This window comes from Dryobates pubescens, chromosome 36 (genome assembly GCF_014839835.1).
Source record: "Dryobates pubescens isolate bDryPub1 chromosome 36, bDryPub1.pri, whole genome shotgun sequence".
In the NCBI taxonomy this organism is placed as follows: domain Eukaryota; kingdom Metazoa; phylum Chordata; class Aves; order Piciformes; family Picidae; genus Dryobates; species Dryobates pubescens.
This window is the reverse complement of record NC_071647.1, coordinates 715,338-728,229: the sequence shown is the minus strand read 5'-3', so window position 1 is coordinate 728,229 and position 12,892 is coordinate 715,338. Positions and strand designations below refer to the sequence as shown.

At 60.5% G+C, this 12,892-nt stretch overlaps 1 protein-coding gene across 1 annotated transcript in view; it reads right to left on the bottom strand.

The window, feature by feature from the left end:
* Nucleotides 1-3,930: 3,930 nt before the first annotated feature.
* Nucleotides 3,931-12,892, bottom strand: part of LOC104298174 (uncharacterized) — a 32,885-nt gene continuing 23,923 nt past the window's right edge. Inside the window, exons 24-31 of the mRNA XM_054176595.1 lie at nucleotides 7,628-8,351; nucleotides 6,811-6,893; nucleotides 6,244-6,400; nucleotides 5,854-6,015; nucleotides 5,325-5,450; nucleotides 4,995-5,221; nucleotides 4,558-4,703; nucleotides 3,931-4,015 (exon numbers count right to left, since the gene is read on the bottom strand). Coding sequence (XP_054032570.1) covers nucleotides 3,990-4,015; nucleotides 4,558-4,703; nucleotides 4,995-5,221; nucleotides 5,325-5,450; nucleotides 5,854-6,015; nucleotides 6,244-6,400; nucleotides 6,811-6,893; nucleotides 7,628-8,351 — 1,651 coding nt within the window. The 3' untranslated portion in view covers nucleotides 3,931-3,989. The remainder of the gene's footprint in view (nucleotides 4,016-4,557; nucleotides 4,704-4,994; nucleotides 5,222-5,324; nucleotides 5,451-5,853; nucleotides 6,016-6,243; nucleotides 6,401-6,810; nucleotides 6,894-7,627; nucleotides 8,352-12,892) is intronic.

Below are 12,892 nucleotides of genomic sequence, written 5' to 3'. Positions count from 1 at the left end.
AGAGGGAAGAATTCTTTCACTCTTCCACCACCAAGGCTCAGGCTAAGCTCATTTTCAGGAGGTGTTTTGGCCCACTCTTTGGGGAGGACCTTGCTGGCTGCTGAGGAGGAGCCAGGGGTTCCCCAGCCCTCTGGAACTGCCTCTTCAGGCAGATTCTCCAAGCCCACTGCACCAGGGAGCAAGGGGGCTGAGACCTGCTCAAATCCCCACTCTGTGTCAGGACTGAGGGCTGGAATGGCAAGGAAAGAATCCCAGTGAGAAGGGCTGAGGGCTCCCAGTGGGCAGGGATCTTACTCTGCTTATTTCTGCTGAAAAGAGCTTTCCCTTATCTCTGCATCCTTGGATGCTGCTTATCCAGCAGCATTCCAGTGATATCTCCAGCAGGCTGGAGACAGAGGTGTGAGACACTTGCTGAGAGTGGTTTGCTCAGAGTGGTTTGCTCAGAGCTTGCCTCTGGCAGTCTGTGGTGGGAGCAGGACCCAGCTCTCCAGCACCAGGCTGCAGTGCCTGGCTGCCAGCCTGCCCAGCCGCCCAAGTCCTGCTCCTCTCAGTCCCCAGGTACAGAGGAGCAAGGCTCAGAACGGGGAAAACACCAAGGAAGTGGCTGGGGATGGGGAGGAATCCCTGGATTTCATTACTAGGGCTGGAGACATAATTGGAGTCAGGGTGTGGTGGTGAGGACCAACCCAAGCTGAAGTCACTCTGCGGCGCTCAGCGCTTCGCCGGTCCCAGGGCTGATCCTGAAGCGGTTTCCCAACCCCTGTCTGCAGCAAGGAGCTCCTGGGAGGGAGCAGATTCCTGCCTCTGCTCCACAGCTATCGCTGGAGCCCATCAGAGCCGGGCAGGCAGGAGCAGGGATGAGTTGCTGCTCCTGGCAGGGGATGCTGCCTGCCTGCCCACTGCGCTGAGGGCTGCCCCTGCCCTCCTCAGGTGCCCCTCTGGGCCTGGAGCTCCGGCCCCTGGCAGGGGAGGGTCTGGTGGCCCCTGGCAGGGGTGTGCCTGGTGGCCCCTGGCAGGGGTGTGCCTGGTGGCCCCTGGCAGGGGAGGGTCTGGTGGCCCCTGGCAGGGGTGTGCCTGGTGGCCAGAGCTCCAGGCCCAGAGAGGGGGTCCTGCAGCAGGCACCGTGCCAGGCTCCTGCCCTGGCACACGCTCACCCCCTTCCTGCTGCTCTTCCTTTTGTCTTCAGGCACTGGCAGCGCTGCCTAGGCTGAGATCAAACCAAACTCTGCTTCTGAGGAGCTGTGCAAAACAAGCTGAGTGTTGCCTCCTGTTTGCCTTCAGTAATTGGAGCTCCCTGGGCTGTGTCCTCAGCCAGAGACTCGCTGAGATCTGATGGAAATGTGGTTTGCAGCCCGGGGTTTGCAGCCCCATCATTTGCAGCTCTTTAATGCCTGGGTGGCTTTCAGGCTGCTGTCTGCTGTGGGTCACAAGCTGCCTTCTCATGCTCCCCAGACGCATCCCAACCTGCAGGTCCACAAACAACATCACAGTGTGCTGGGAGCTGACTCTGCTCGCCCCCGGGGGCTTTCCAGAGGGGTGTGCACAAAGCCTGGGTCGTCAGAGCCCTTCTGGCCGTGTCATTAGGTCTTTCCACCTCTCAGGAATTTAGGACAGCTCCTCTGGGAAGGTCTTCGCAGTGCTGGAGCTGCAGGAAGGCTGCTGAGCAGGGGGAGCCTGGTGGAGCAGCTGGGTGCCAGCAGCAGCTTGCAGGAGGGGACCAGCCCGGAGCTGGTGGGAAGCTGCTGGGGCTCCCAGGGAACACAGAAAGCTCCTGGAGCTTTCAGGAGCCTGAAAAGTGGCAGAGAGCAGCCTGGAGCCCTGGATGTGCTGGCACCAGGGCAGGAGAAGACAATGGGAAAGCAAAAGGGCAAGATCTGCTTCTCAGCTCCTGAGCCAGAGCTCTGAGAAGGTCAGGGATGCCCAGAGGAGCCCAGAGGAGCCCAGGCACTGGGGAGCTGCCAGCAGCACCATGCCAAGTGTCCCCTTTTGATCTCCTGTGACATGCTGGCCTCACTCATCTGCATCAAGCCTGGCACTGTCTGCAGGGCTGGAGCTGAGCTTTGAAGAGGATTTGGGTTAGAGTCTTGGTTTGCCAACCTCTGCCTGTGGCCTCTGACTCATTCCTAAGCTGCTCCTGTGCTGCACTTTCTCCCTGCTGGTGCTGGCTTCAGTCTCTAGCAGGTGAAGTGGAAGCAGCACCACTGGGACAGCTTCTCCCCAGGGTCTTCTGCAAGAGGAGAAGGGCAGCTCCCACCTGCTCCTGGGAGGCTGAGCTCCTTCAGACACTCCCTGCAGGCCTTGCAGGTCTGCTTCCTGGGGGGTGCCAGCCTGTGCCAAGTCCATTTTTGTGGCAGCAGAGGAACTGGAGGCTGGAGAGAGCTGCAGCCAGGCAAGAGTCTCACTGGGCTGTGTCTGGAAGGTTTCTGTCTCTGTGCCCTTCCTGCTCCTCCTCCAAGGGTGGCTGTGCCTAGCCTCCAGAAAGGGCACAGCCAGGAGTTCTGCTTTGCCCAGGGCATCTCTCAGCCCTGGAGCAGCCACAAGTGTTCAGTGGTGCTGGGTTGGCTGAGGGCCCCCAGGGTGGGCAGGACCAGTGGAGCCCAGCACTGCTCTTTGCTGCACCAGCAGAGAGCTGAATCCCCCAAGCCCCCTCCAGCTCACTGTGGCTCTTAACAGAACTGCCCTGAGCCAGGGGGACTCTGAGGCTCACCATGGCCAGTCCCAGGGCTGCTCCCACCAGGAGTGCCACAGGGTCCTGAGCTACCAAACCACTGCCCTGGCTTCTGCAGGCAGGTCCATGCCAGGACCCAAGCTCACTGCCCTGCCAGTCCATCCTGACTCACAGCAGCCACAGGGCTGCTCTTGGAAGCCCAGAGGAGGGACTGACCTTTGCCTTGCTTGGGAGGTTTGAGACAGAAGGCAGCAAGGCCCTGCCAGGCTTTGCTCTCCACTGCATTCCCTCTTGAGCTGCACTTTCTCAGCTTCCACCCTGCCCTCTCCAGTTTTCCAAGGAATGTTTGATCTCAGTTTGCTTCATCTCAGTTTGTTTCATCTCAGTTTGCTTCATCTCAGTTTGCTTCATTTCAGTTGGCTCTTCCAGCAGCTCCTGCTGTTCAGGTTGGGGCTCTCTGAACCAGCAGTGACCAGTGCCTGACTCAGACACTGTGAGAAGGGCTGAGACACAAACTGCTGCCTCCAGCCCCTTTGCCAGTGGGAGGGCTGCTGCACAAGTAGGGCTAGGTGGGAATCTAAGCCATGCCAGCATGGAACCAGTTGTGGAGATCCAGAATTGCTCTGCAAGGTAATCACAGTCCCCAGGCTGGGTGCTGGGGTACGGGAGGGCAGAGCCCCACTGTGCCAGCAGCAGGCTGGGGCTGAGGACCTCTGGCTGCAGCTGTTCCACCACTGACTGTCACAGACCTGTGCCTGGCCTGGCTGGTGGGGGGCTGGTGGCCAGGGGTGGCTCCTGGAGCAGGTCAGGCAGGAGCAGGCAGCCTGCTCCAGGCTTTGAGTGGGAGGTGGACAGCAGCTGTGGGCTCAGCAGGGCCACTCTCTGGCTCCCACTGCCCAGAGCTGTGTTCCCAGGGCCTGCCCAGTCTGGGTGAGCCCTGGGCAGGGATCAGCCCCCGGTGCTGTGAAGGAACTCAGATCCCAGACACAGGTTTCTTGATTGCATCAGGCAGAAGCAAGGTTTTATTAGAGACATTTTCCAGCAGCAGCTCCCCCAGAGCAGAGGTGAGCTCCAGCTGTGGTGCTGGGGCTGGGCACACACAGCAGCACAGACTGGAAAAGGCAAAGAGCAGAACGAAGCAGAATGTGGCCCAAGCTCTGCTGGGTGCCTCTCGGCCACAGGGCTGAGCACGGCTGGGTAGCAGCAAAGAGCAGCTGCTGGCTCTGCACAGAGCCGTGCAGGGAGCCTCCTCTCCCCTCCCTCCCCTCTCCTGCCACGGCTCTGCCTCAGGGCTCTCTTCTTGGCCATCCTCCTCTCTCTCTCAATCACAAATCCTCCTGCAAGGCACTGGGGAAGCAAAGCAAACATGGATTTGTGCACAGCAGAGACTGACCCTTCCCCACTGCCTCTCCTGACCAGGGACCCTTCCAGGAGCCAGGATAAATCCTGTCCCTTCCAGGGGAGCTCTGGCTGCTGCCTGCCAGCCCTGCAGCTGGGACTGGCAGCTGGTGCAGCACCCAAATGCCAGCTGTCCCCTTGCCACTGTGGCTGGAGGCTTCCCCTTGAGCTGGCACCAGCAGTTCTCTGCCACTAGCCCTGGGACTCCTGCTTGCCTCTGCTGCTCTCTGGGCACTCTGCTCTCTCATGGCTGTTCTCTCTTCATGTTCTCTGTGGCTCTCTGACCCTCTCCTCTCTATCCTCCTCCCCCTCCTCCCTTTTTGCAGTTCTGATGCTTCTGGCAGAGGCACAGCCCCTGCAAAGCCTCCTTGCAGCACCTCTGTGGCCTCCCAGTACACCAAAACCTCCAAGCAGCAGCTGCAAGCCTCCTGAGCAAGGCCCTGGTTGCTGCCTGTCCTTGGTGCATCAGGACAGAGGGCTGCAGCTCTTACCTTGTATCTCTGCAGCTGCACAGGCTGGCATCTGGGCAGATGCAGTGTAGGTGTGGCTGGTTCTAATGATGCCTCCTCCTCCTATCCCACTTGTTCTTGTAACTCCTCCTCCCAGACCTGAAGACTGACTGATTCCTCCTTGCTGACTGAGAGAGGAGAGGGGGGAAAAAAGAGCATTTGGGGGAAGGAAACGGCAGGGAAAGGACAGCCACAGCTTGTCACTGTCCCTGCTGCTCTGCAGTGACCTCCTGGCGCTGGCTGGCCCCGGGCAGGGCAGCAGATTGTCCCCACTGAGTGCCAGGCAGCCCCGGGGCTCGGCGAGGGGGGAGGAGCTGGGCAGTGCCTCCCCTGCCGCTCGCTTTGCTCTTGTGCTGCAGCGCCCAGCGCCCAGCACAGCTGCTGTGCCCTCTCCTCGGGGGCCTCTGCAGCCTACTTACAGCAGGTCCTGCTGCCCCCCCTCCAGCAGGCAGCGGTAGGTGTGGATCTCCTGCTCCAGGCGGCACTTGACGTCCAGCAGGATCTTGTACTCGTGGTTCTGGCACTCCATCTCCGCCCGCAGGTCGGCCAGCTGCTGCTCCACGCAGGAGATCTGGGTCTGCAGCTCACCCAGGTGGTTGTTGTAGCGACACTCGGTCTCTGCCAGCGAGGACTCCAGGTTGTCCCTCTGGGGAGTGACAGGAGGCACAATGCAGGCGCTGCAGCCAGCGAGGGGCTCTTGCGGGGGAGAGGAGTGGGACGGCAGCGCTCCGCGGCAGCTCAGCACCCACCTGGCTGAGCTGTGCCTGCAGATCGATCTCCAGGGCTTGCAGCTGGCGTCTCAGTTCCGTGACCTGGTTGTTGCACGTCTCCACCTCTTGGCCGCTCGTAATCACCTCCCGATTCACCTCCTCAATCTGCAAAGCACCAGCCCAGGGCAGGGAGGCTCAGGGGGGCTCTGACCTCCCGATTCACCTCCTCAATCTGCAAAGCATCAGCCCAGGGCAGGGAGGCTCAGGGGGGGTCTGACACCAGCCAGGCTGAGCACGAAGGGCAGAGAAGTGAGGAGGGTCTGGGTGACCTCTCTCATCCTCAGAGTGCAAACCCTGCTCTGCATTCCTCTTGCTCTCCCAGCAGCTGCTGCCAGCTTCTGCCTTGTAGAGCTCCTGCCCCAAGCCCCAGTGCCACCACCCCGGGAGGAAGCTGCTCTGTGGCAGCGTCCCCTGTGCCGCTCGGTGGTGTGGTGTGTGGTGGTGCTGTGCTGGGCAGTGAGGCACCCCGGGGGCAGTGCCCGGGTGCCAGCTGTGCCCATGCCCTCACCTTGCACTCGTACCAATCCTCCACCTCCTTGCGGTTGCGCTCGATCAGGGTCTCGTACTGGCACCGCATCTCCTCCAGGATCTTCCTCAGGTCTGGCCCAGGGCAGGCATTGACCTCCACGCTCACATCTCCAGTCGATTGCTTCCTCAGACAGCACATCTCCTGCAGACAGCACCCGGGTCGTGCCCGTGGTTAGCATCAAGGGAAGCAGGAGGGAGCCAGGTTCCCCCCTGGCAAAGCCCCTGCCGGCCCACCCCCCCCCCCCCCCGTGCCGGGCATTCACAGCTCACAGCGGCTGCCTCCACCGAGCCCTTGGCCCCCGCAGAGGAGACCCTGCAGAGGAAGGGCTGAACCCTGCAGCCTTCAGACCCGAGAGGGGCAGGACTCTACCTCCTCATGGTTCTTCTTCAGGCAGCAGAGCTCCTCCCGCAGCGACTCCAGCTGTGCCTCCAGGTCGGACCTGCAGAGCGTCAGCTGGTCCAGGACCTGCCGCAGTCCGTTGATGTCAGCCTCCACGCTCTGGCGCAGGGCCAGCTCCGTCTCGTACCTGCGGGGGGCAAGGCGAGGAGCAGCGCTCAGTGCCTGGCAGCAGCCTCCGCCGCCCGTGCCGGAGCAGCCACCCCTCCCAGGCAGTGCGCTGAGAGAAGCCACCCGAGGCTGGCTCCATCCCCCCCGGCCCCAGCCTGCCCTCCCCGCAGGCCTCACCACCTGTCTGCGCCGGCAGGGAAAGCCCAAAAGCTGTGAAAGCCACCACGAGCCAGAGCTGCAGCTCAGCTGAGGCCACCCTGCTGCCTTCTGCTTGCTGCAGACCCCCAGGCTGCTCTCACAGCCCCCTCCTGCCCCGAGCTCTTAGCCGGCACTAAGGCAGCTCCAGAGGCGGTGGATGAAGGAGCCAGAGGGTGGCAGGAGATGAGCAGGGGCAGAGCGGCAGCCAGAGACCGGCCCGGGGGCACTCACTTGACTCGGAAGTCGTCAGCTGTCATCCTGCTGTTGTCGATGTTCAGGATGATCTTGTTGTTGTCGATCGTGGCGCAGACGATCTGCAAGAGGAGCATCCAGATCACTGTCCTCAGGCTCCCACTGCCTGCTGCCAGCACCCCGAACCTCGGCTCTCTTTTTTTGGATCACTAGGGAGCAGGTTGGCTCCGGGGGGAGGGGGATGGGGGCTGAGGCATGCAGCAGTCTCAGGGTGAGTGTTCAGGTAGGGTGAGGACATCACAGCAGCACACATGGGGCAGGCACAGGGTCCTGCTAGTGGTGTTCAGCACCTGCCACACTCCACCTGTGTCTGAGTTTAAGCTGCAGCCAGGCTGGGTTAAGGCAAACCTCTCTCCAGCCTGGCTGTCAATTCCCTGAGCTTCGGCTCCCAGTTGTGTGGGAAAGAGCAAACCTGCAGAGCAGGGAAAGCTCTGCCCCTGGGGCTCTGGGAGGCTGGGGCAGGATGGGGGCAAACAAATCCCATCCCTTTCAGCTGCTTTCCTGGCATTTATCTCTTTAAGCACCCTGGCACAACCCCAGCTCGGAGCAGCTGCTCAGCCACCCCAGGTGCAGAGAGTTTTCCCCTTCAGATCTGCTGAATAAGAGCAGAGCCCAAAGGCTCCAGGGAAGAGCTCAAAGGCTCCAGGGTCACCCCCCTGAGCTCAGAGCACTTCTCTCCCTGCCTGCCTACCAGAAGCCTCTCCCAGCAGGGAAATGCTCCTCCTGCCAGCTGTGCTGTGCACCTGCCCCACGGGAGAGGCTCCCCAGGGGGCGGGCAGCCGAGCTGTGCCATTACCTGGTTCTGAAGATCTTCTATCTCCTTGTAATAGCAGCTGTAGTCCCGGGGCTCGCAGAAGGGGCCCTGCTTGGCATACCACTCCCTGATCCTGCACTCCAGGTCGGCATTTTCTTGTTCCAGGCACCTCACCTTGTCCAGGTAAGAAGCCAGGCGGTCGTTAAGGTTCTGCATGGTGACCTTCTCGTCACCAGACAGGAGAAAGCCATCACCAGGAAAGCCACCTCCAGCGAGCCCCACACCGATGCCACCGCCAAAGCGGGCACTGCCACCGCTGAAGCCAATGCCTGAGCATCCTCCGAGGACAGTGGCTCCTAAGCCACCTCCAAAGTTCCCCCCGGCCAGGCTGCCGGTGCTGAGTCCTCCTCCGTAATTCACGCCACCGCAGTAGCTCCTGACAGAGAAGCCCCTGCTGGCCCCCACCCCGCAGCTCGCGTATCTGCCGGAGGAGACCGAGGAGATCCGCGCCCCTCCGCCACCGCCACCGCCACCGATCACGCAGCTGCCGCCGCTGGTCCTGCCCCTCAGGGACCCGCTTGTCTGCTTGACGCTACAACTCATGCTGAGGACAGCTGCAGCTCCAACCCCAAGCCCAAAAGCGAGATGCAGAGCTGGCTCCGGACCCGAGTGCGGGCTGCCTGCCGCCGCGGATCCCTTTTTATACCTTCCCGAGGGGGTGCCACCTCCAGCCTGCTGCTTCTTCCCACGGGGCTGGCTAGTCCTGCTGTTTATGCCAGGAATAAATAGCCCCGGGGCAGTTTCCCTCTAGAAATCCCAGTTCACAGGGAAGATACTTTACATGTCAGCAGCTTATTCCAAAAAGTCAAATAATGTTTGGTGAGTCATCAGCTTTGGTGTGATGCAAACCCCACAGCCAGCCGAGGAGGGAAGCGGCAGAGCTGCCTCCATTATGCACAAAGCAGAGCCACCGGGACTTGGAACATCAAAGGCACCTTTTATCTTTGATTAATTCCTGTTTATTCTCTTCTCAGGCCAATAAACATCTTTCTGTCACAGGCTGGGCAGCACAAGTGAGAAACTCCTGGAGCTTCTCGCTGGTGGGAAGTGGCAGTGGCCGCGGCAGGGCTCTGGTGGGGCGCTGGCTGTCACCCGGCTCAGGGACACTCACTGGGGCTGGTACAGGATGGTGAGAGTGGAGGAGAGGAGGCTCAGGGGAGACCTTCTTGCTCTCTACAGCTACCTGAAGGGAGGTTGCAGCCAGGAGGGGGTTGGTCTCTTCTCCCAGGCAAGCAGCACCAGAAGAAGAGGACACAGTCTCAAGCTGCCCCAGGGGAGGTTCAGGCTGGATGTTAGGAAGTTCTTCACAGAGAGATTGGCCATGGGAATGTGCTGCCCAGGGGGGTGGTGGAGTCCCCATCGCTGGAGGTGTTTAGGAAGAGCCTGGATGGGGCCCTTGGTGCCATGGTTTAGTTGATCAGATGGTGCTGGGTGATAGGTTGGACTTGGTGATCTCTGAGGTCTCTTCCAACCTGGTTAATTCTAATTCTAAATAAGGAGACTCTGGCACAGGCTGCCCAGGTAGGCTGTGGATGTCTCCTCCCTGGAGGTGTTCAAGGCCAGGCTGGATGAGGCCCTGAGCAGCTGAGTCTAGCTGAGAGCTGTCCCTGAGCATGGAGGGGAGGTTGGAGCAGCTGAGCTCTGAGCTCCTTCCACCCTGAGCCATTCTGTGACTCTGAGAGTCTTAAATCCCCGAGGTCAGTCCCTGGGGGCCGTGGCTGCTGTCTCCCTGCTCACACAAACACAAGCAGTCAGACTGCTCACAGCCTGCCAGGATCAGGCTGCTGCCTGGTGGAAGTCCTCAGTGCCCAGATGTCACAGGGCTGGCACCAGCTGAAGCCTCTGAAGCTGTTTCTCAGCTCCTTGCCCGTGCTGCTTCCATGTGTGGTGATCACAGGTGAGGAAAGAGGTGACAGGAGAGGAGCACCCACAGGAGACAGATCCAGTGCCCTGCATGGGCTGAGAAGTGATGCTGCAGCTCTTGGCCAGCACTAAGGTGGTGCTGAGCACAAGTCAGGACAGGAGCTTTGGGCACTTCTTGGCCGAGCCTGTGGGAGCACAGCTGGCACCAGCCCAGCCTGGGCAGCCATGGCAGCTCCAAAGCAGGCAAGCAGCAGCCAGAGCAGCAGCTGCTGGCTGCACAGGGCAGGAGTCTGCTCCTGCAGCCTGCTGAGATGAGGATGCTCTGCTCTCCAGAGGCTTCTGTCCCCTACAGCGTGGAGTGGCAGACAGCCTCAGTGGCAGGCAGCCTTTGGCTCAAGCATGTCCACAGTGAGAGGAGCAGCTGTGGTGAGTGTGACACCTGACAGGGAGCCCTGAGAGCAGCCTCCACCCCGGGCAGGGACAGGCTCAGCCACCCCTCGTTCACCTGTGGGGACCTAGGTGGCTTCTGTCCTGGTGGCTGTCCTTAAGCACAGCTAGATGTGACCCCAGCCCAGGCTGGGACTCTCCAGTGAGACCATTTCTGTCTTTACTTAGATCAGAGGTGACACAGAGCAGCCCAGCACCAGCCTGGCACATCCCTCACTCAGGTGGCTCAGTGAAGAGCTTGCTCCAGGACAGAGCTGAGGCTGCAGTGCCTGAAATACAAGTCCAGCCTCCCCCAGAAACTGCCCCCCCTGCTCCCCACACAGCCCAGGCTCCCAGCAATGCAAACCCTGAGCAGAAAGGAGGGCAGGGAGGCAAATCTGCCTTTTGTGCCTCTTTTTGAGGCACAGGACTGCAGACAGGGTGTGGCTGCAGAGCCAGCAGCAGTCAGTGCCACGTCTGGATGCTTGGGGCCCAGCTTCTGCTCAGCTGGTCCTCAGTGCTCCTTCCCCTGCCCAGCCTGGGCTGAGGACACCCTGCAGACACTGGGGGGGCAAGGAGCAGCTGCACCCCTTTATTTCAGCAGCTGCCTTATGGGCAGAAGGAGCAGGTCTGGTCTGCAGCATTGCACAACCTTGCTGTAGGCAGAGCAGAAACCATCCCAGACCTCTCCCAGGGTCCTCCTTGGAGCTCACTGGGCTCCTGCCCAGCTCTGGCACATGGGCACAGGGCTGGTACAGTCCCTGTGCTAAAACCAGTCAGGTTTTCCCTTTCCCAGCTGCTGTGGTGCTTGCTGGTGGGCAGGTGGCTGGCATGGCCCTGTGGTGGTTCCACTCTGAGCTCTGTGCTGTGACCCTGCCCCTGATCACCGTGCCAGGGCCTGGAGGCACCGAGGCCTCTCCCAGAGGTGTGTGGCTGGCCGCATGGCTCTCTGCTTCCCTAGCCCTGAGCCACCATCCTGTGTGCAGCAGCCACCAGGCTCAGCTGTCCTCAGCCCATTTCTTGACCTCCAGCTCTGTCATTTGTGTTCCTGTAGCTCAGGGCATGGCCTCGGGGCAGGACACTGCAGGAGAGGACTGTGCCAGCCTGGGAGATCAAACTGTGCCAGAAGGCTTCACAAGCTCATGTGAGACAGGGGGGGACAGGAGGTTGCATGCAGATGGGAGCAGAGGGCTCAGCACAGCAGCAGTGCCAACCCCATGAGGTCTTGTGGGCACCATGGCAAAGAGGAGAGGTCTGAGAGTGGATGAGGAGCTGAGAGTGTAAACAGTGACACAGAGCCAGGGCAGCCAGGGGGAGGCCAGGGGAGGTGATGTGCTCCAGTGCCGCTGTGGGCAGTAGGATTTGGTGCTGTGGGAGCTGTCCTGGTGCCCTGCTGCTGCTGCAGCCTCTGCTCACTGCCCTTATCACAGCTGATAACGTTCCCTAGCCCCAGCTACAAGAGGGGTGTGCCCAGTTCGACAGAACTCTGCTTTCACAAGCATTGCCTCAGTGATGTTTGTGCAAGCAGGCTGCAAGCTGATTTTATCTCCTCGCTCGTAATTGCTATTAACGATTTGCATAATGGCCACCAGGCAGCACTTATTAAACCCTGCTTTGAAGTGATGCTAAGCTGGCTCCAGACCTCATGCTCCCAAACTTTCAAATGCAGACCATGGCTTTTTTTCCCTGGCTGGTGACTCACTGGTTTATACCACCCCTGTGCAGCGAAATTCCAGCAAGGCAAGAGAAATAATTATCCAGAGAGTTTGGTAACAGCTTGGTCCTGGGTCTTAAATACAGCCCAGAGAGCCAGGTGCCTGCTGCTTCACTTCCCTTCTTGCTGGCTCTTCACATCTTCAGACTACCTCTGGACACCTCCTAGTGATGAAGCCCAGCAGAGCACCGCGCTGGACAGAACCAGCTCCTTCCTCCTGGAGCTCAGCATCTTCCTTCCCTGCTTCATTTTGGGAAGGGTTTTCATGTCCATCCAGCACCTTCCAGACCTTCCCAGCCTGTGCCCCCCTGGAAGTGCTGCTGCTGGCCACAGCAGAGCGCCAGGGGTCTGTCAGGGGATGCTGATGGGTGACCAAAACTCCAGCATCTGCCTGCACGGCTGGGCGCGGGGCTGGGGGAAAGCCAAGGCTCTGCCCCGTGGTGCCAGCAGAGCTCAGACACCGAACAGTGCTACAGGAGAGGCAGGAGCCAAAGGCGTGAGCCGGCCAGAGCCTCCCCGAGTGCTGCTTTCTGCTTCCCTGCTTGTGCTAAACCCTCTGTCCGTGGCAGCCCCCTCCCGCCGTGCGCTTCAGGCTGTTTGTCCCAGCGCCGAGCTCCGCAGCCTGCCGCTGGACTCCAGCCTGGCCGTGGGCTGCTTTACAAGCGCTCCACAAGCCCATAAAAGAAAATGCAACCCCCCCGGAGGGCTCCTTGGGTGTGAGGGAGCCTGTCCCTGTCTGAGCACTCCATAAACAGCTTTTATAGAGGACTGACAGCTTCTAGCTCCCAGCGGAGCTTGGGCTGCTATTAAGCCGTGCGGTGCCTGTCATCAGCGCTAATTGGCTGCGCAGCGCTGGGCTGGGGCTGGGCTCCAGCGCCGCAATTTACAAACCTGGTTGTTTTCTCTCTCTTTCTTCACCGATGTCTTAAACCTTTGGCATGCTCGCTCCTCAGGGACTCTCTCTGATGCTGTAATTCAGCTGTCTCTGCAAGCCACAGACCGCATCTGCTGCAGCCACGCCGGCATGCTTCGGGAGCAGCCTCTGGGCATGATGCTGAGAGCTGCTGCTTGCAGCCCGAGTGCTGGCAGAGCTCCCCCTCCCCTCTCCGGGGCACCCATCCTCAGGTTTTAGCCTTTGATTCCTCTCGAGTCCCACACCTCCAGCCCCAGTCTCTGAGCTGCTCTGGCTGTACCAGATGTGCACATCGCGGGAGGAAGGAAGCAGCTCTGCCAGCTGCACTCCC